Below are 20,125 nucleotides of genomic sequence, written 5' to 3'. Positions count from 1 at the left end.
CCTACAGCTACACAGTCACCAGAGGATGAACATCACAGGCACTGAAAATATCATTTCAATAACAGATGTCTTCTCAAAAACTTGTGCTAGGGCCTTCCATGATTTTCAAGCAATTGCAGTCTTTTCATATGATTTTACTAGCAGAAAGTCTAGGATCTATGCTTGCTCTCATATGCAGCTCTCACCTGTTTGCCCTGGTTTATAGATGGGCTTGTCCATTTGAATGAAGGTGCCACTGCTCGCCTTGCGGATCAAGACCTTTTTCTTCTCTTCAATATTGACCTCTTGACCTGTAATAATCAGTCTGACAGTGGCAATCTCCTCTGTGCCATCAGCTGGAGGTGCAACCTGTACAAAGAGAGAAAAGAATGCAGCCACCAAGTAATATTACTTCTGGGGGCCCTTAGCAGGAATTGACAGTAACATGAAAATGAAGAAAACTAACCAGTCACTCTCCACCCGTGCCAGTGCATCCCTTTCAATACCTGGATTCAGATGGTATTATAATCTCACTCAGTTCTACACTCAACCAGCAGGCTTTGCATATCATGAAATCCACAATTTTTCCCACTGCCTAAGTAACTTCATCTCTGGAGACAGAAAAGGGAGTGTCAGGAAAATAAGAAAATGCCAGAAATGTGGGAAATGGCAGCACAGAATCAAAGGACAGACACTGAGCTATCTGACATAGCTTCAAATGCTAGACTTTCAAGATTGTGTAACATGTATAAGTAAAAAAAGCCAGATCAGAATGCCAGAGCTAACCACAGGGTCTTCCTGGCTCGTGCAACAAAATACCACAGCAGCCACAGAACAGAATACATTATATAATAGAAGGAATATTAGTTAGGTGTGATTGTCCTATCGTAGACCTTAGCCAAATTCTCACCAACAGTGAATGAGCTGTAAGATGCTGTTTAGAAATAACAAGCATATCCACTTCCATCCAACTGCTGTCAGTAGCTCCTAAGAGCTGAGCTGCTTCCTGACTGCAGGTCCTACAGAAACTGTAGACTAGGTTGTGCAAACCTTCATTTCCTCAAGCTTTACCCCTGGAGCTGCACGAGTATTTCAGAGAATCATGGATTGGAAGAGACCTTAATGATCACCTAGTTCCAATCCCCCTCCCATGGAAGGGTTACCATCCACTAAATCAGATTGCCAAGGGATCTATCAAGCCTGGAAGAAGGGCTAAAGCTGCTCTGGTCTGGAATAGAGGAGAAGGAAACAAGTAGTGTGGTAGTTTTTAACAAATGTGACTTCAAATGAAAAGTTAGATTCAGAAGGGCAATTCAGTGCTGATCAAGTGCTGTCCTGGGCTTCACATCTGCAGGAACAATTCTCCTTAACAGCACTGGCTTTTACAATTCTTGGTTTTACAGTTCCTGAAGAAATGGCATTTGCCTAGGGTAGCTCACCCAGAACTTAGTGCACATGAAAGTTTTCTCCTTGTGGATGTTTTTTTGCACTAAAAGATCATGTCCTGCAAAACGCTCCAGGACCAGCTTTACTTGAATCTTTGCTTCATAACAGGTGATATGGAGGCAGGCAACTTGGATGGATGGGTAGCGGAGATCTGCAGGGATAACCACCAGGTAATGTCTGGACAGAGGAAAGAAGACATCAGAAGTTACATCAGATTGAAGACTCAGAGAGAAAACGTACCTGGGCCTAAGGTCTCTTCCTGGTAGACCCCCCAGAAAGATTATTCATATTTTAACTCACAGCCATGAGAGACAACATGAATGACTGCTGCCTTTTGTAGTGATTTGAAAGAGCAGAAAGAATAGCTGATGGTATGGAATTCAGCAAGTCTACCTAGAGTGCTAGAGACTGAAGGAAACTGAAACAAAAATTCAGCATCACTCACAGTTGGTGAAAAGAAGATGCAGTGTAGAACAGAAGGCTTAGGAAGATGGATGTCAACATCTTGAGAACTCTGCCTGTCCAGTCTCCAGACAATCTTTCTCTGAAATCACCAAGTTTCTTTTCAGGGGCTAACTTCTTTCTATGACAGCCTGAATGGAGATTTGGATTTGGGGAGGTGCTAGCTTCTCCCCACCTCTTTCTCTCTCCAGAGATTATATACATTCAGCAGTAGAAATGGGCGTACTCTACCAAGTTCCCTTAGCCAATAACAGATGCTTTGGCTATCTTCCACCAGTTTGGAACATTCCCCCCAGCCCTGCAAGGCCACCTTGGAAATATTTGACCAAATGGGCATTTCCTATAAATAAATAAATAAATAAATGAGCCACAGAACTTCACTGATCAGTGACCCAGGACAGGTCCTGATCACCTGTGACTTACGTCCCTTTGTTTCAGCTGGAAATGGATTGCTGCTGTGCAGCCAATAGCAAGAGCTCACCCCTGCACACCCTAGGCAGTGTTGTTATTTAGGATAGGAGCTCAATAGCACTGAATCAATTTATGGGCGTGTGTATCTCCACAGGTTGTTCAGTTTGAGAACATGGAGTAACTCCTTGCATGTACATGAAGAACTGTATCATACCACATCAACCACTAATTAGCTTAGTGACTTTGCCTTTTCTCTTTCTGCACATAAGTAAAATGAAAACATTCACTGAAAAAGAGATTTCCACTAGCTTTTCTGCAACATCCATCTGCAGTAGCACCAACCGCAAGGAGGGTGTCTCAGGAAGTAGTACAAGTTCTTCAGTGTTCATAATTAGTGTTGGAGGGCTGAAGTATCTCTACGTCATCTAGCTTTGCTCTGTTTTTGAATACGTGAATCACTTTAGAACTCATGGATTATATAAGGGGGTTCTTTTCTAGCACTGATGACAACCTCTACAGAAGAGTAGATAATTGTGCTGCCTAACCATCCTGGCTTCCAGAAGAGTACTGTCACAATGTAAAGTGTCTGTTGTGGATCGTACACTGATTGCATTAACTCATGAACTGCATTTCTGGCTTGTTTGACTGTTCCTAACAGGAACAGTCATAGTCAGACAGCTGTGGTTCTGTGCCTGGAAATATTTCCCAGCAGTGTTAAATAATGCTGATGCAGCATAATCTTTACATATGTAGGTTCTAACATGACATTACATAAGCAGGCAGTTGAGATCTTTTTGTCTGGCAAAATCGGGCTTTCCAGATTTCCAGCTTATCTGGGATACCTGTTCCCAAGTCTCTCGAACAGTTTGAAGAACTGATCTCCATTTGACTGATCTCCATTTTACTCTGTCTCCACCTGAGAGCCACTATGCACTAAGTGGGCTGTTATGCACAGAAGCAGTTGGTGCTAGCACTATCTTAGTCTCAGGTGCATTTCATGGATCATCTGGACTCTTGCCAGTTAGCTTAATCAGTTCTCTCAACAGATTTCAGAAATCAGCGTTCAGAAAGCCTAAATGTGTGCTAGGCTCCTAGGCAAGAAAGACTTTCATCTTTTCTGTTTCAATGAACTCATTCTCTCTATCCTTGTGAAGGAAGGTTATTCCACTGAGAATAGCAAATAAACTTTTAAATCACCCTTTGGCAAAAATCTGGCATTTTAATAAACACCAGTCATGTCTGCCACAAAACAACAAATCATAGCCAGAGAGGTTCACATGTTGGCAGATTTCTGACAGGAGCTGTCCAAAAGCCAGCATTGGGAAGAGCTTTCTGACCCTGTCCCATCGTGTTCCTCCTACACTGTTTGCCCAGGTGCATTCTCTGTTCCTTTCTTGACTTAGGCAAATCTGGCTCTTGGTCACAGCAACATACATTTGAAGGATATGTATTGAAGGAAGTGACTGACATCTGCACAGGTGTCACTGACCAAAGTCTCTGAAACGCAGAGAGTACAACAAGATTGTGTACAGTTTCTAGTTCTGGAAAGGATCTATCCTTCATGAAAATACACTACATTCATCTGGAGCAAGGGACATACATAGTGGCAACGCTAACCCAGACACCTGCCCTCCATAGATTACTAGAATAAAAAATGGAAAGGAAAAGCAGAAAAGTAATAAAGGCCATGCATATGATCAAGGAAGAAAACTCATGGTTCACAATAAGAACTAGGTGCGATGGTACCTTGGAAATCACTCCAATGTATTAATCTAATTGATTTAACATAATATTAGTATTAATAATAATTAATATGATTCATTTAAGAGATTACAGAGGCAATAATATTAATGGTCTCTATGAGAAGAGCACTGGGAAAGCACTGATGTCTGCATACCACTTTGACAGGAGACTGAGCAGAGAAGAGAAACTTATCATTGACCCATTCCTGTGAGAATTCAAGGCTAGGTATTATGGGACTTGGAGCAACTGTGAAAGATGATCCTGTCCATGGCAAGAGGATTTGGAACTAGATAGTCCTTAAGGCCTCTTCCAACTCAAAACATTCTATTAATTTAATTCTATCATTTTCTTTAAAGAACTACATCTGTTACAGGGTCAGTACTACAGAATCAGCTATCAAAGAAACTGAATCACTCTTCAGTTTCCTATGTACTAATCATCATCTTCAAATAGGCCTGGGGCCTCTTCCATTGTTGCATCCTTTCATTTGCAACCACAAACATAATATCCAGATCACTGACATTCCAAGCTCATTTCTTACACACACACATCATCTGTGTGATGCTACCTACAGTGTAGCATCTTCCTTGAAGACAAAGGAATTTGATAGCATTGTATTCTGACTTATGCATTAACAATTTTTCACAATCCTTGTACGGTTTGTAAAACCTGTGAGGCCAGAGGTCATGTTTATGCAACCTGACTAGGGAGTCCTCAGAAGAATTTATGTCTAAAACCAAGGTGGAGCACTTTCTGCTGCTTTGACAGTAGAATTTGTCCACTACACTAAGGCCAGGCATGGAACTGAGAGCACACCTGGACAAACACATCAAAAGGAGCAGAAACTGGCAGGGTCAGACAGCCTGAAGGAACAGTAAATTGTTCTATGCTTCTCTCAGTGCTTGGCTTCTACATTGAGACCATCCAAAGAACTGCAATTTGAAGAAAATGCAGAAGCCTTTTTCAGTACTTAAAAGGAGCCCAAAACAAAATGGAGAGCAACCTTTTACATGGGCAGTCACTTCTACTGTGGGAGACATCCCGAAATCATCACTGTCTGAAATTTACAATGTTGACTTTTAATTCTCACAGAGTATCAGAGACAATGATGTGAACTTGCTTCTCTCCTGAGCCCCTGAAAAGAAAGCAGATCCTAGCATAGAGGAAGAGGGGTGGCCATTAAAATAATAATAATAATAATAATAATAATAAACAGGAAAAAAAAAAGAACACCTGAGGAGAAATACTAATATTTTGATTAACTGATTAACTGTAGAACTTACGTCTGTGTTTTTTTAAGATTTACAATGCCAAAGAGAAGACAGATGAACTACATAGACTTTGAAGAAACAGAGGCATTGTGGTGGTTTCACATTGGCAGGTAGCTAAGTTCCACCACAGCGCATTCTCACTCTCATTTTCACTCCCTCTCCTCAGAAATACAGGGAAAAATACAATGGAAAAAAAGGTCATATGTTGAGGTAAGAAGAGGAAGATCACTCACCAGTTACCGCCATGGACAAAATAGACTCAAGCATAAGTGAGCCTGTTGCTAATAATAGCCGTGAGAGAGCAGTGAGAACTAAAAGCAAGCTAATAATATTCCCTCTCCCCCCGATCCATCCCCTTCCACATCTTCCTCCTGAGTAGCACAGAGGAATGGGAAATGAAGGTGCAGTGAGCTCTGGCCAGCAAGAGCTGGCTCTGATCTGATGTGGGGCAGCTGATGGGCTTTGCTCACAGGGGCCACCCCTGCAGCTCCTCCCTCTACCAAAACCATTCAACATAAGGACAATACAGGCACAAACAACAAAAATAAAAGATCTTCTTCAGAGCCACAGTGACTTAGAACTGGGTCCAAGCAGACAACTCCAATCCTCAAGGCCAAACACACGTTTTCTCCAGAAATATTTACCTCTCACAGACTGGAGTACTGGGTCCCAAATCCCCAAATCACACACAGCAAATTAAATTGGACTTACTCACTCTGGAATAGATCTTACATTCAGGGCTTATGGAGCAGGCTGGGGGGCTGTGGATTGCTTTATGAGTGGATTTCCTGGAGAGAGGAAAACATGTGGCTGATCCTGAAATTGAATAGAGGGATGATCTCATGGTCAGATTCACAAAGGCACTTAAAACAAATGCACAGAGGGAAAAGAAGAGGTCATGGCAGTCCAGCTTATTTGTCTGATGTAGGCATCAGGAAGATTACAACTGTTAAGAGAAGTTTTGGTCAATTTCTTCCAAGCTCAAGATTGGTGCATCCTAAGAGTAAAAAGTCAAGCAAAAATGGCAGGAGATCTGCATGCATGAACAAGGAGCTCATGGATAAACTCAAAGAGAAGAAAGTTTACAAAATGTGGAAAAAAGGTTTGGTCACTTGGGAGGAATAGTATTGCTAACTGTCAGAGCCTGCAGGGACACAACAAGGAAAGCTAAGGCACATTTGGAATTAAACCTCGTGTGAGGGGTCAAGAACAACAAGTAAAGCTTTTTTTAAGTATGTCAACAGAAAAAGGAGGACAAGGAAAAATATTGTTCTGCTGTTTAATGAGGTGGGTGTCCTGGTAACAGGGGATGCTGAGAAGATGGAGATGATGAATACCTTCTCTGCTTCAGTCTTTTCTGATAAGGCTGAGAAATCACAGGAAACCCCACATCCTGGAGGTAAGAGAGTCTGGAGAAAATATGGCTTACCCTTGGTTGAGGAGGAGCTGATCAGAGGTCATCTAAGCAAAATGGACACAAATCCTTGGGTCCTGACAGGATGCACATGAGTGCTGAGGAAGCTGGCAGAAATGATTGCCAAACTGCTCTCTATCATCTTTGAAAAGTCTTGGAGAATGTCCGGTCCTGAAGACTGTATGATAGCTAATGTCACTCTAGTCTTCATAAAGGGCAAGAAGGAGGATCCGGACAGTAGTCAGCTTCACCTCCGTCCCTGGAAAGGTGATGGAACAACTTATCCCAAATGTCATCCCCAAGCAACTGGAAGAAAAGATTATCAATAGTAATCAACATTTACCGAGAGGAAATCATGCTCAGCCTATATGGTGGCCTTCTATGATGTCATTGCTGGCCAGGTAGATGACGGAAGAGCAGTAGATGTTGTGTACCTTGATTTCAGCAAGGCTTTGGACAATGTCTCCCAGAACATCCTTGTAATGAAACTTAGTAAGTGTGGGACAGATGAGAGGATAGTGAGATAAAGTGAGAACTGGCTGAGTGGTAGAGCTCAGAGGGTTGTGATGAATAGTGCAGAGTCTGGTTGAAGGCCTGTAACTAGCAGTGTTCCCCAGGGGTCAGTACAGGGCTCAGTCTTACTCAACATCTTCATCAGTAATCTGGATGAAGGGATAGAGTCCACCTTCAGCAAAAGCTGCAACACAGGAAAAAATTCTTCACTATAAGGGTGCCAGAGCACTGGAACAGGCAGCCCAAAAAGGTAGTGGGGTTTCTATGGAAATATTCAGGAACCATCTGGATGCTTTCCTGTGCAACCTACCATAAGGAATCTGGTTTAGCTGGGGGGGGAGGGGAGGAGGGAAGGGCATTATTTTTTAATAATTAAATAGGCATTATTTAATCTCCAGGGGTCCCTTCCAACACCTACAATTCCTTGATTCTCGAAACAAACAAACAAATAAAGTACAAAATCCACTGGCATCTTTATCTTGCCATTAGACAGAATTTCAATCCCATGTTTTCCCTGCATTAGAGATTTTAAAACCAAAACAAATAAAACATATTAGAAAAGACTCCATTTTCTTATACTGTCTCTTCTTGGTGTGTCGCTACAGCCATTCCTTCAGTTTTTCTTTTTCACCCTCTATCTTTTCTTCATTTCTTTCTCCAGTCTTTCCTGAGGTCTTTTCATATGAGTTGAGGAAGCTCATGACTCCACATGGTGGCCTTCTGTTTGGTTTGTTACTGGACCATTCTCACCAGTGCAGAGATGATCATTAAAAAGGTTAAGATTAGAAGCAGATTGAGCTATAGTAACCATGCCCTGGTTGAGTTTGTGACCTAAAGGAATATGAGCCTGGCAAAAAGTAGGCTTAGGACTCTGAACTTCAGGAAAGTTAACTTCTGGCTGCTTAATGAATTATTGGATGAGATTCCCTGAGTAACTGTCCTTAGATACAGAGGAACAGAAGAGCTGGCAGCTTATTAAAGACAACTTTCTGAGGGCACAAGAGCTCTCCAATCCCAGCATAAGAAATCAGGCAGACAAGGCAGAAACCAATATGGCTGAGCAAAGATCAGGCCGACGGGAAAAAAAGAGAAGTATAAGCTGCAAAGAGGGGATGGGTGATCTGGGATAATACAAGAATTGGTGAGGGATATAAAAAATAATAAGGAGAGGAATCTACAGGTGCATTCATCAGAAGAGACAAGTGCATCCTCTCTGATAAATCATGAAAAGGGAGAACTGCCTTCAAGAGACATGGAGAAGTCTGATATACCCAACAAGTTACTTGCCTCACTCAAAATTTTCAGACTTCCCACACCTCTCAAATCCTTGAACTTCTAGGCGGGAGTGGAGGGAGGAAGATCCCTCCAAGATCTGCTCCAAGAGCAAATCAGAGACCTCCACATGAGACTGAATTGCATATGGGACCAGGCAACATGCATCCCAGGGTTCTGAAGGAACTGGCTGATGTGGTTGCCAATCCACTTTCTATCACATTTGAAAAACTGTGGCAATCCGGCAAAGTGACTGGAAAAAGGCAAACATCACTCCCACTTTGAAGAAAGGGAGAAATGTAGACCTTGGAAATTACAGGCCAGTGAGCCTTATGTCTGTGCCTGAGAAGATCATGGAACAGGTCCTCCTGGAAGAGATGTTAAGGCACATATGAGATGAAGAGGTGATCTGAGACAGACAGCACAGCTTCATCAAGAGCAAATCATGCCTGGCTAGATTGGTGGCCTCTTATGATGGAGTGATGGCACTGGTGGACAAAGTAAGAGCAATCAATATTGTCTACCTGGACCATTTCACAGCCTTTGATAAGGTCCCACACCACATCCTTATCTCTAAATTGGAGATATATGGACTATTCAGTGGATTAAGAATTGGTTGAATGGTCACATCCAGAGGACTGTGGACAATGGCTCTATGTCCAGGTTGAGGCTGGACACAATTAGTGTCCCTCAGGGGTCAGTCCTTGGGCTAGTGCTCTTTATCAATGACACACACAGTGGGATTGAGTACACACTCAGCAAGCTTGCTGATGACACTAAGATGAATGCTGCAGTTGATACAGTAGAAGGAACGTCATTCAGAGGGACCTGAACAGTCTTGAAAAGCGGGTCCACGTGAACCTAATGAGGTTCAACAAGTCTAAGTGCAAGGTGTTGCACTTGGGTTGGGGCAATCCCAGATGTGTACAGACTGTGAGAAGAACTTATTCCAAGCAGCAATGTGGAGAAAGACTTGGGGGTCCTGATGGCTGAAATGCTCAACATAAGCCAGCAGGGCACACTTGCAGCTCAGAAGACCAACTGTATCCTGGGATGCATCAAAGGTGGTGGCCAGCAGGGCAAGAGAGGTGACTGTCCCCTTCCCTTTGCCCACATGAAGTCCCAGATGGACTACTGTGTCCAAGTTTGGGGCTCCCAGCACAAAAAGGACATAGAGCTTTTGAAGTGCAGCCAGAAGTGGGCCACAAAGATGACTGTAGACTGGAGTACCTCTCTCATGAAGAAGGTTGAGGGAACTAGGCTTATTTAGCTTGGAGAAGGCTCCAGGGAGATATCATTGTAGCCTTCCTGTACTTGAGAGCTTATAAACAGAAGAGACACTGACTTTTACATGGTCTGATTGTGATAAAACAAGGGGAAATTACTTTAAACCAAAGATTTTAGGAAATTAGATGTTAGGAAAAAAATTCTTTACTCAGAGAGTGGTACTAGAACAGATTGCTCAGGTAAGTTGTGGGTGCCCCATCCATGGAGGCATTCAAGGCCAGGTTGGATGGGCAGCTGATCTACTGGTTGGCAACCCTGCCTACAGCAAGGGGGTTGGAACTGGATGGAATTTCAGGTCCCTTCCAACCTAAGCCATTCTATAATTCTATAATTCCCAGATCCTTTTGCAACTCCAGAACTCAAAGTTCAGCTTGCAAACTTATAGGCTCAAATTCAAACCTAAGGACCATTCTACTATATTCAGTGATTTTTGAGATTTATTTTGCTTTATTTTGGAGATTAAGTTCGGATACCTAGGGCAAAATGCATCTGACAGCTTGTATTGCTGGTACCTGAACATGCCCACACTTGGTTCTATTTTGATTTGTCTATACTAGATATGAAATGACCAGAAACAATATTAACAGAGTTCATTTGAAGAACAGCTTCTTTACCAGTCTTATGATTTCTGCAGGTATGGAGTTAATTTTCTTCATAGAGGTCCATATGATGCTATGCTTTGGATTTTTGATGAAAGTGCTGGTGAGCAGTCTCAACAAGGACTTTGATTTTTCACACTGCCCTGCCAGCAAGGAGGCTGGCAGTACGCAGGACACCTGACCTAAACTGACCAAAGGGATGTCTCATACTATACAATTTATAGTGTATGCATGGGAGGTGGGGGAGTGACAAGGAATTTGCCAATGCATTGCTGATTCTTCCCCTCATCTCAATGTCATGCTCAGCAATAAAAGCTGGGGTAGAGAACAAGGAAGGGATATGTTTTGAATGATTATGTTTATCTTCCAAAGAAACCATTACACGAGATGAGCCCTGCTTTCCTGGAAGTCATTGAACAGCTGCCTGCTGATGAGAAATATCAAATGAATTCCTTCTTTTGGCTTGCTTACATACATAGTTTTGCATTACCTATCAAACTGTCTATATCTGTATATCTTTTCAATTCTCTTCACATCTCAGCTGGCTGTAAGGATTAAACCGCAGCAACTAACAGCCTCTCTCTCTCTTGTGGGTTTCTTCTCACCGAAGGTGTTGAGAAGTGCTCTACTCAGCTGAGGAAGTTTGTAGCAACCTACCTGTAGAAAAACTGAGGAAATCAAGTTGGTTGATTAAACCACAAAAAGGTGTGTTTTAGGGTCAGAAGAACAACGACAAGTATCAAAAATTATCTTACCCCAGTACAGAGTAGTCAATATACTTATCAATTTCAGAGATAACCTCAATTTTGGAAGGAGAACATACTATACATACACATTTGATTAGAAGTTAATGCTTATTAAGTAGAGAGACCAGATCTCATACCTTGCACTGAGGAGTATGCTGTTTAAGGACAGCAATGATCTGTACTGTACAGTACTGTACCATTGCTACACCAATGCATGCAACATGGGCAACAAACAGGGGGGGCTGAAAGTCATTATGAAGCAGGCAAACTGTGACTTAGTTGCTATTACTTAAACACAGTGGGATTGCTCCTGTGACTGGACTCCTACAGTAGATGGCTATATGCTCTTCAGAAGGGATAGGCAAGGAAGGAGAGGTGGTGGCATGGCACTCTATGTTAGTGAGTATTTCAGTGTCGTTGAGCTTGGGGCTGGGAATGATAAGGTTGAGTGTCTGTGGGTAAGGATCAGGGTCAGGGCCAACAGGACTGACATCCTGGTGGGGGCCTGTAAAAGACAACCTAACCAGGATGGAGAGGTGGATGAGGCAATTTATGAGCAGCTGGCAGAAGCTGCATGATCACCAGCCCTTGGGGGACTTCAGCTTCCCTGATATATACTGGAAATATAATACAGCACAGAAAAAGCTGTCTAGGAGTTTTGTGTGGAAGATAACTTCCTGACACAGCTGGTAAGAAAGCCTAGCAAGGAAGGTGCCCCACTAGACCTGCTGTTCACAGAGAAGTGGTGGGAGATATAGAGGCTGGGATTCGTCTTTGGCAGAGTGACCATAAAATGGTTGAGTTCTCCATTCTTGGTGAAGTCCAGAGAGGTATCAGCAAAACTACTGCTGTGGAGTTCTGGAGGGCAGACTTTGAACTATTCTGGAGACTGGTAGGGAGGGTCACCTGGGATTCAGTCTCAAGAAAGCGCAGGAGCAGGATGTCCTTCTGTACCATACGATGACCCAGCAAGGAAGAAGGCTGGTGTAGATAAACAGAGAACTTTTTCTGAAGATCCAGGAGAAGAGGCACCTCCTGTGGAAGAAGGGACGAGCAACTCAGGGAAAGTACAAAATTGTTAGGATATGCAGGGAGAAAAGCCAAGCATGTATTCAACCTGGCCACTGTAGTAAGTGAGAACAAAAAGCTTTTTACAAATATACTAACAGTAAGAGGAGAGCTAATGAGAAACTCCATCCTTTACTGGATGCAGTGAGGAACAAGATCACAAGATACAGAAAAGACTGGGATTCTCAATGCTTTCTTTACATTTGTCTTTAAAAGTCAAATCGATTACCTTGAGGTACTCTACTCCCTGATCTGGAAGTCTAGGATGGAAAGAAGGATAAACCCCCCACAATTCAGATGGAAACAGTTAGAGACCTGCTTTCTTACCTCTGTGCCAGGAAAGATCATGGAGCAGACTCTCCTGGAAGCTATGCTAAGGCATATGGAAGACAGTGAGGTGATATGAGAGAACCAGCATGACTTCAGCAAGTGCAAAGCCTGCTTAACCAATCTAGTGGTCTTCTATGATGGTGTGACTGCATCAGTGAACAAGGGAAGAGAGACTGCTGTCACCTATCTGGACTTTAGTAAGGCATTTAACACGATACCTCACAGTATCATTCACTCTCTAAATGGGAAAGATGTGAATTTGATGGGTGGACAGTTCAACAGATGAAGAACTGGCTGCAGGGTTGAACCCCAAGAGTGGTAGTCAATAGCTTGATGTCTGGAGGAAGATCAGTGATGAGTGGCGTCCCACAGGATTAATTGCTGGCTCTGATACTCTTTAACTCCTTCATTAATGAAATCGACAGTGGGGTTGAGTGCACCCTCAGCAAACTCACTGATGACACCACCCTCAGCAAGTTCACTGATGACACCAAGTTGTAGAGAGCTGGGAGGTGCAGTCAATATGCTCAAGGGGATGGGATACCACCCAGAGAGACCTAGACAGACTTGAGTAGTGGGCCCAGGTGAACCTCACAAGGTTCAACAAAGTACAAGTTCTTGTCCATGGTTTGTGGCAACCTCCACTACTGACATAAACTAGGCAATGAAAAGATTGAATGCAGCCCTCACAAAAAGGTCTTGGGGGTACTGGAGTGGATGACAAGCTGGACATTAGCCAACAGTGTACCCTTGCAGCCCAGAAAGCTACTTGTATTCTGGGCTGTATTCAAAGAAGTGTGGCCAACAGGTTGAGGGAGGTGATCCTGCCCATCTACTCCATAGTGGTAAGGCCTCATCAGGAGCACATCATCCAGATGTGGAGGCCTCAGTAAAGAAAAGACATAGAATCATAGAATTGCTCAGGTTGGAAAAGACCTGACCTTAAGGATCATTGAGGTGAGACTGATAGGTCTGTAGTAACCAAGACCATCTTTCCAGCCCTTTTTGAAGATGGGCATCACATTCACTAGTGTATAGATATTACAGTATAGCAGAGAGCTTAGCTACATAGTTGTTACACCAAAGCAGGAAACAAAAATGAGAGGTACACTCACCCATATCCTGGCCTTGCATGGAAAACTCCAGCAGAGTAGATCTCTAGAAGAGATCCTTCCCAACTGGTAGTCAGCTCTTAAATGGGATCTAGGAGAGGTGGAGCCAGGCTCCACCCTTCCGGCAGCACAGGTGAACTGTCCTCCTGTGGCTGACTCATTGCTTGCCTCAGATGATTAATTAGAGGTTCAGGCCATGATTCAGCAGTTCCCCTACAGCTGGTCTCCAGTCTGCCAAGACGTTTTGGATTAGCCAGAACTGCTGAAGAGAAAGATGTACTGAGATTGAATTCACTGCTGTTCTCAGGAGACTGTAATGTCCTCTTCGTGATCTCCAATTCTGGGTGAGACGGGTGAAGGGCTTTCTGGCAGTATAGTGAACAACACTGTCAGAATTTTTCTCTATCTCCTATTTGTTTGATTCATTAACTATAGCTCCCTTCTGTGTATTATCTTCTCTCCTTATCTTAATTGGGTGAAGTTTTTTTCCTTCTCTCCAAAAAGGGGACAGGAGGGCGGAAGGGGCCTTTCTCCTTTCCCCTTTCACACGTGAAACCACAACAGGCAAAATAATATAATATGCCAGGGAAAAGCAAAAACAAAACAAAACAAAAGCAGTGGGAGGGTGTGGGAGGATGCTGTGAAACATGGGAACAGGTTCTAGGATCATCTTCAGATCTGTTTGGCCTAACCACAGATTGTGGAACCTACAGTTGAGACAGTTTGCCATTATGCATTTCTTGACTTCAGCCACAACCATCTCACTGCAGCACATGTATCCTTTAACTACTATGTCCACAGGGTGCTCACAAGAAGAGGATATCTGTGTGCTATTAGTCTCCTCTATTAAGGTCATCACTTTATTCTTCAGTGTTGCTCTGCCTCAGACTGTAGATCTAATCTACAGGATGAAGATTATGCAGAAGTTCAGCAAAAGAGAATTATTTTCAAGAACTCGAGAAAGAACAGCCATCCTCAGAGCTGGACAATTTATCTTTCCTCATCTCCAGGTTCAGGTCTGGGATTCCCAATACAAGGAAGACAGGGAGCTGTTAGAGAGGGTCCAGAGAATGGCCACAAAGATGATCAGAGGCTGAAGCACCTCCCCTACAAGGACAGGCTGAGAGAACTGGGTTTGTTCAGCCTGGAGAAGGCTGCAGAATGACCTAATTACAGCCTTCCAGTACCTAGAGGGAGTCTACAAAAAGGAGGGGAGTCAACTCTTTACAAGGGTACATGATGGCAGGACAAGGGGAAATGGTTTTAAGTTGAAGGAGGGAAGATCTAGGTTGGATGTGAGGGGGAAGTTCTTTACAGAGAGAGTGATGAGGAGCTGGAACAGGCTGCCCAGAGAGGTTGTGGGTGCCCTTCCTTAGAAGTGTTCAAAGCCAGATGAGGCTCTGGGCAGTCTGATCTAGTATTAGATCTGGAGGTCAGTGGCCCTGCCTGTGACAGGGGGTTGATCATCCTTGTGATTCCTTCCAACCCAAGCCATTCTATAATCTCCAGTGAGTTGAAGGAGACTTTTCAAGTTTATTGTAATCTTTCCTTTTTTTTTTTTTTTTTTTTTTTTTTCTCCTTTTCCATTGATAAAAGCAATAATAAGAGTTCCAGGCTTCAAAATATAGCAAAGCTCCTGGAAACTGTGTTTACCTTTCCACTGTAGGGATCCCTGGACACTAGTAATATTGAGCTTGTTTGCACAGACATAAAGGCAACACAGGTAATACTTATTTCTGTATTTTATCTTTATTTTATCTTATCTTCATAAAAGTGACAAGATGCACAGTGAAACAACAGAAGAACACAATGTGTCCTGATCTCATTACATCATCTTACTTGTCAGAAATAAGGAAATGCATATGATTTCTTGTTACGTACGCATAACCACTACTTCAAGAGGTTTGAAGAGAGGGTTAGGACAGTATCTGAAGGGCCCTCTCTAAGAAGAGTAATAAATCTGGACTGATTTGTGTCAAGAAAGCTTACAAATAAAGTAACATTCAGAAAAGTCACCTAGAGTTCCTACAGACTGTCTCCTGCTTATGCCACTGTGTACAACTCTTTAGTGACTGAAATTTGTGCACTTTGTTATAATTTCCACCTGCTGGCACCACAAGTTTCCTTTTAGAGAAGAGAGCAGCAGCTGTGACCCTTCATTTCCACACACATGTTCAGCATAGCACAGGCCTTAGGACTTACCTGTGCCAGCTTCCACCAGGCCAGCTACTACATCTAGGCTACAGTGATTGTGATAGCTAATGAGATTGAAGAGCAAAGCATTTGTAAAAGCTAAGAAATAACCAGTCTTATCAGAAGAAAAGAAGGTAATGGGAACTCATCAACTTGTTTGGCAGATGAACTCTCATCTAGCTATCAGCACAAAATGTGACAGCTGTGCTATGGTCCACTTAGAGCACAGCACAGTCAGCACTGCAGGAAGGGTAGACCACATCTCAACAGGACCTACTTTTCCTTCTTGGACCCCAGGATAGAGGTGCATACCAGGGCTTTTCTGGAAGTGCCAGTCTCTGTTGCAGTCATTTTCACCACACTGTCTTCTGTTTCATTTCCCTCCTTGTTTCCTTCATCTTTGGCCTGTCTATTTCTGGCAGATGTCTGTGTAATTTAATCCTATTACATTATTACATTTATGTATCAAATATCATATAATTTTTCCAACACAGGAAGACTTGAATTGTTCCCTGGGTAAGTGTCCCATATACATATCTTTCAGAGAACAATAATAAAGAATAATACATAATAATTATATATAATTATATATATAAATAAATATAAATAATATAATATTTATTATTATTTATTATATAATATAAATAAATATGATAACATAATAATAAAGAATAATAATAAATAATAAATTGTAGAAAACAATAATAAAAACACATGGGAAAACAAGGCAACACACTGAAGGCGCACTGTGGTCCAAGTGCCTTGGAAACAAGCTGATTTTTCATTTTCACAGCTCACAGCTTCCCTGATAGACTGGGCTCCCTACACAATTAATTACCTTACAACCAATGCATCTTTTTTACTGCATACCCCAAACAAGAAAAGTAATTCCCATTGTTAGGAAAATGTGCAACAGACTAGTGTCCACAAGAAGTCAAGTGCCACAAAATGCTCTGTCAATCTCTCAAAGCCTGTAGACAGTAATTCAGACTCCCACAAACCACAGTCTAAACTGTCCCCTCTTCAAGAAGGGAAACTTTTGCTGATGAACTCTTCCTTTCCTATCACACCTCAGCCACATCCACACGCTCCAAAACATACCTTCCACAGATCCCTGGTGAAAAAGCTGTATCAAGTATGAAGATCTGACAGGACTCAGTCACAGTCACTTCAAACGCAGGTCACAGGGGAAGCATGATTGGCAAGTGGTACACAGAGATAGTTTGGTGAATCTCACCCAGGTAAGTCCATATGTGGGAAAAGGACACAGCAAAGGATGAAAACGTCTCCTGATGCTGACAGGATCTGCATTAGCAAGGAAAAAAACACTTTCAGTCAGTTTCAGGATTTCTGTAGGATGGCCAGAAAGGTTTCCTCTATTTCCAGCATACCAGTCAGCCACAATGAAGATGCTGTAGATCTCCCTGCTGGCCATGGTGGTGGAATATTTTCCCAGGGTTAGTTCAGTTGCTGACTGGAAGGACAGCTGGGCAACGCCTTGCTCCAATTTCATTCTTATACACTGGCCAATCTGGTTACTATCTTGCTTCCAGACAGACTAGTCTGATACATGGAAAATAATTTCTTCTACTTGGCTCATTCTAACAGCAGGAAAACAAGAAAACTCTGTATGACCCTCCAGTAGGTTATTAATTAGTTCATTCTTCAAAAAATCCTAGCTTCTACAAGACATCTTAACAGGCTGATCTCACAGTTACACACCTTCAGCTCCACCAGTGAGCACTAGAAGAAAAAAAAAAAAAAAAAAAAAGATTTCTCATTTGCTCCTTGAAACTTTGAGATTAAAAACATTCTTTCTGTAAAATTTCTTGCCATTGTTCTTTACTTTTCATCAGTATACATATTTGACATACATATCTGGAAAGTCAGTTTAAACTGCTTTCTTTTATGTTGCCAGGAGGGACCCCAGGTTGTAGTAGTGTTTGTTGGGTTCTTTTGTCAAGATCTCGAATTATTTCCTAGGGACTTACTTCATTCCCTGAAGTGATTCTTAGGGTCAAAAAAAGGAAAGAGTTGAACTGGAGTACAATAGCATAAGGCCAGAGGCACGCAGTTCTTCAAAGCCAGTCATTTCTGGGTTAGAAATGGGTCTAAGCTTAGTTATCTCCAGGACTAAATGAAGAAGGGATCTGAGATTTTAACTGGTTTTGAAGTGCATTTTGTCCCTAAGGCATGAAAGGGCCAAGAGTATGGATGTTTTCTGGAAGCATCTAAATGATCCTTTAATTCAAGCTATATTTCAAAGCCATTGTAATGATTTAATAAATAATAACAGTTTTGTCTTTCAAAATGCACCAAATAAAAACCCCATAAGGTCATGCAAAAAGATGTTGAACAATTTTTTTTTTTTCAATAATGGAATTTTTCCACCCTCAGTAGAAAGAATGTGAGAGTGTTGTTTCCCAGTAACTAAAATGAAATTTCATGTCTTCATTGTAGCTGACATGTCCTTTAGGCAAAGGTTATTTGAGCATCTTGGATACAACTAGCAATATTAAAATGATGGTCATCTGATAAGTGAAAAACATTTCCAAATGAGTTTCTATAATTTCTAAAACAGATTTATAATCCAGGGCAATGAAGGTGGCATGTTCAGAAATACTCTTGACCAGTCCTTGCTGGACTTCACAAGGAGAAATCCAGGATGGAGTTTCCTGGAGGTGACTTAAAACCAATGATTATAGACCTGACAAGTCTGCATCAAGGTAGCTGTAGAGTTGGCTGGTACAATTTTATTTTATTTTTTTCAGGAACAAGCCTGAAGTAATGGTAGAAATATGAACTATTAATCAAGTGTGATTTCTTTGCTAAAATCCTGGACCAATGTAATTACTATACCTGCTGGAAAATCCACATCAAAGACTTAGTGGGGACATACAATGATCTGCACACTGCAAGGAACATCTCCACAAATGCTGCCACAACTTATTTATATGTGTACTCAGACTTACCTTCTTGTCCTGGCATGTAAATGGGCTTGTCAGTTCGCACAAACTGTCAATGTTCTAAACAAAGATCTTCTCAGTTATTTATTTTGTTAATCTTGATTCATCAGATCCTTAGGAGGCAATCTCACTATTCCCGATAATGTTTTCTCTTATTTCTGTCTCCTCCAAAATATCATCTCTTTATCTCTGAATCCACCAAATTAAAGCATTATGGGAGGGTTCCTAGTTTGTGCAGGGATGTGTGACCCGGTGACAGATCTTCATCTCGCATGTTCAGTCCCAAGTTCTCCAGGTGGTCTTTGCTCTGAAACTCTGCTCATAGCCATTGTAATTGCTGTAAGAGGGAATGGAAAACATTTGCCACTTAAAAAGTGGCTACTTGTGTTTGATACCTAGTCTCCACAAATTGAGACACTCTCAAAAAGGGGAGGAAAAAGGACACATGGACCATTCTTTGATAGCATTTATACACATATATGTCAGCAACTACTAAATGATAGAGTATCATTAATAATCATTAATAATCATTTCTAACTGATATCTCTTGTGATGATAAATATTCCCAAGGACCAGTAATTTTATCAGCACCCACTGCTCAAAATCTTGCATTATGAGATTGAGTGCCTGCACCCTAAGAAAAATGTCTTTAAATATTCCCTGCTCTTATTTGCTGCTTAGCCTCTGAAGGCATTTTCCCAAGGGATCCCATGCACTAGGACTCTTTAAACAGTCAAAAATGTACTTTTCTGATGTTTAGGACTCAACTCTTAATTTTACCCTTCCTATACTTCTCAAGATTGAGAATTCTACCAGGACATGATCACAGAACCCCAGGCTCCCTCTAATCTTGACCTCTCTAAAAAGTTCTTCTGCAATAGGCCCAGTGATGTGTCTCCTACAGTTGGGTCCTTTATCACCTGTACTAGGAAATTAGTACACTCCAGTAGTCTCATGGATTGCTTGCAGTTTGATGTGTTGCTTCTCCAACATATGTCCAGATGGCTGAAGTCATCTAGCAGGATCAAGGCATACACGCACTGTATTTCCTGCAGCTGAAGACAGAACTCTTCCATCCCCTCCTTTATTGTGTTGCTTGTAGTAGACACTGACCACAAAGTTTCTCTTGTTTGTTTGTTCAGTAATTTGTACCCATAAACTCAACCTGTGCATTGCTGTTCTTCAAAGACAGTTGTCAATCGTTCTCATTTTTTGTAGATTGCAACACCCACCTTTCTTTCCTTATCTGTTCTTTCTGACTAGCCATTGACTGCAGCAGTCCAATTGTGTGATTCAACCCATCACATTTCTGT

General features: G+C 42.0%; 1 protein-coding gene across 1 annotated transcript in view; it reads right to left on the bottom strand.

Moving 5' to 3' along the window:
* Positions 1-20,125, bottom strand: part of LOC100542775 (alpha-2-macroglobulin-like protein 1) — a 61,596-nt gene that overhangs the window by 26,028 nt on the left and 15,443 nt on the right. Inside the window, exons 3-7 of the mRNA XM_085218150.1 lie at positions 18,819-19,149; positions 17,238-17,589; positions 16,948-17,151; positions 1,419-1,602; positions 186-348 (exon numbers count right to left, since the gene is read on the bottom strand). Of these exons, the coding sequence (XP_085074276.1) occupies positions 186-348; positions 1,419-1,436 (181 nt within the window). The 5' untranslated portion in view covers positions 1,437-1,602; positions 16,948-17,151; positions 17,238-17,589; positions 18,819-19,149. The remainder of the gene's footprint in view (positions 1-185; positions 349-1,418; positions 1,603-16,947; positions 17,152-17,237; positions 17,590-18,818; positions 19,150-20,125) is intronic.

This window comes from Meleagris gallopavo, chromosome 1 (assembly GCF_905368555.1).
Source record: "Meleagris gallopavo chromosome 1, MGAL_WU_HG_1.1, whole genome shotgun sequence".
Classification (NCBI taxonomy): Eukaryota; Metazoa; Chordata; class Aves; order Galliformes; family Phasianidae; genus Meleagris; species Meleagris gallopavo.
This window is presented reverse-complemented; position numbering and strand designations above follow the sequence as displayed.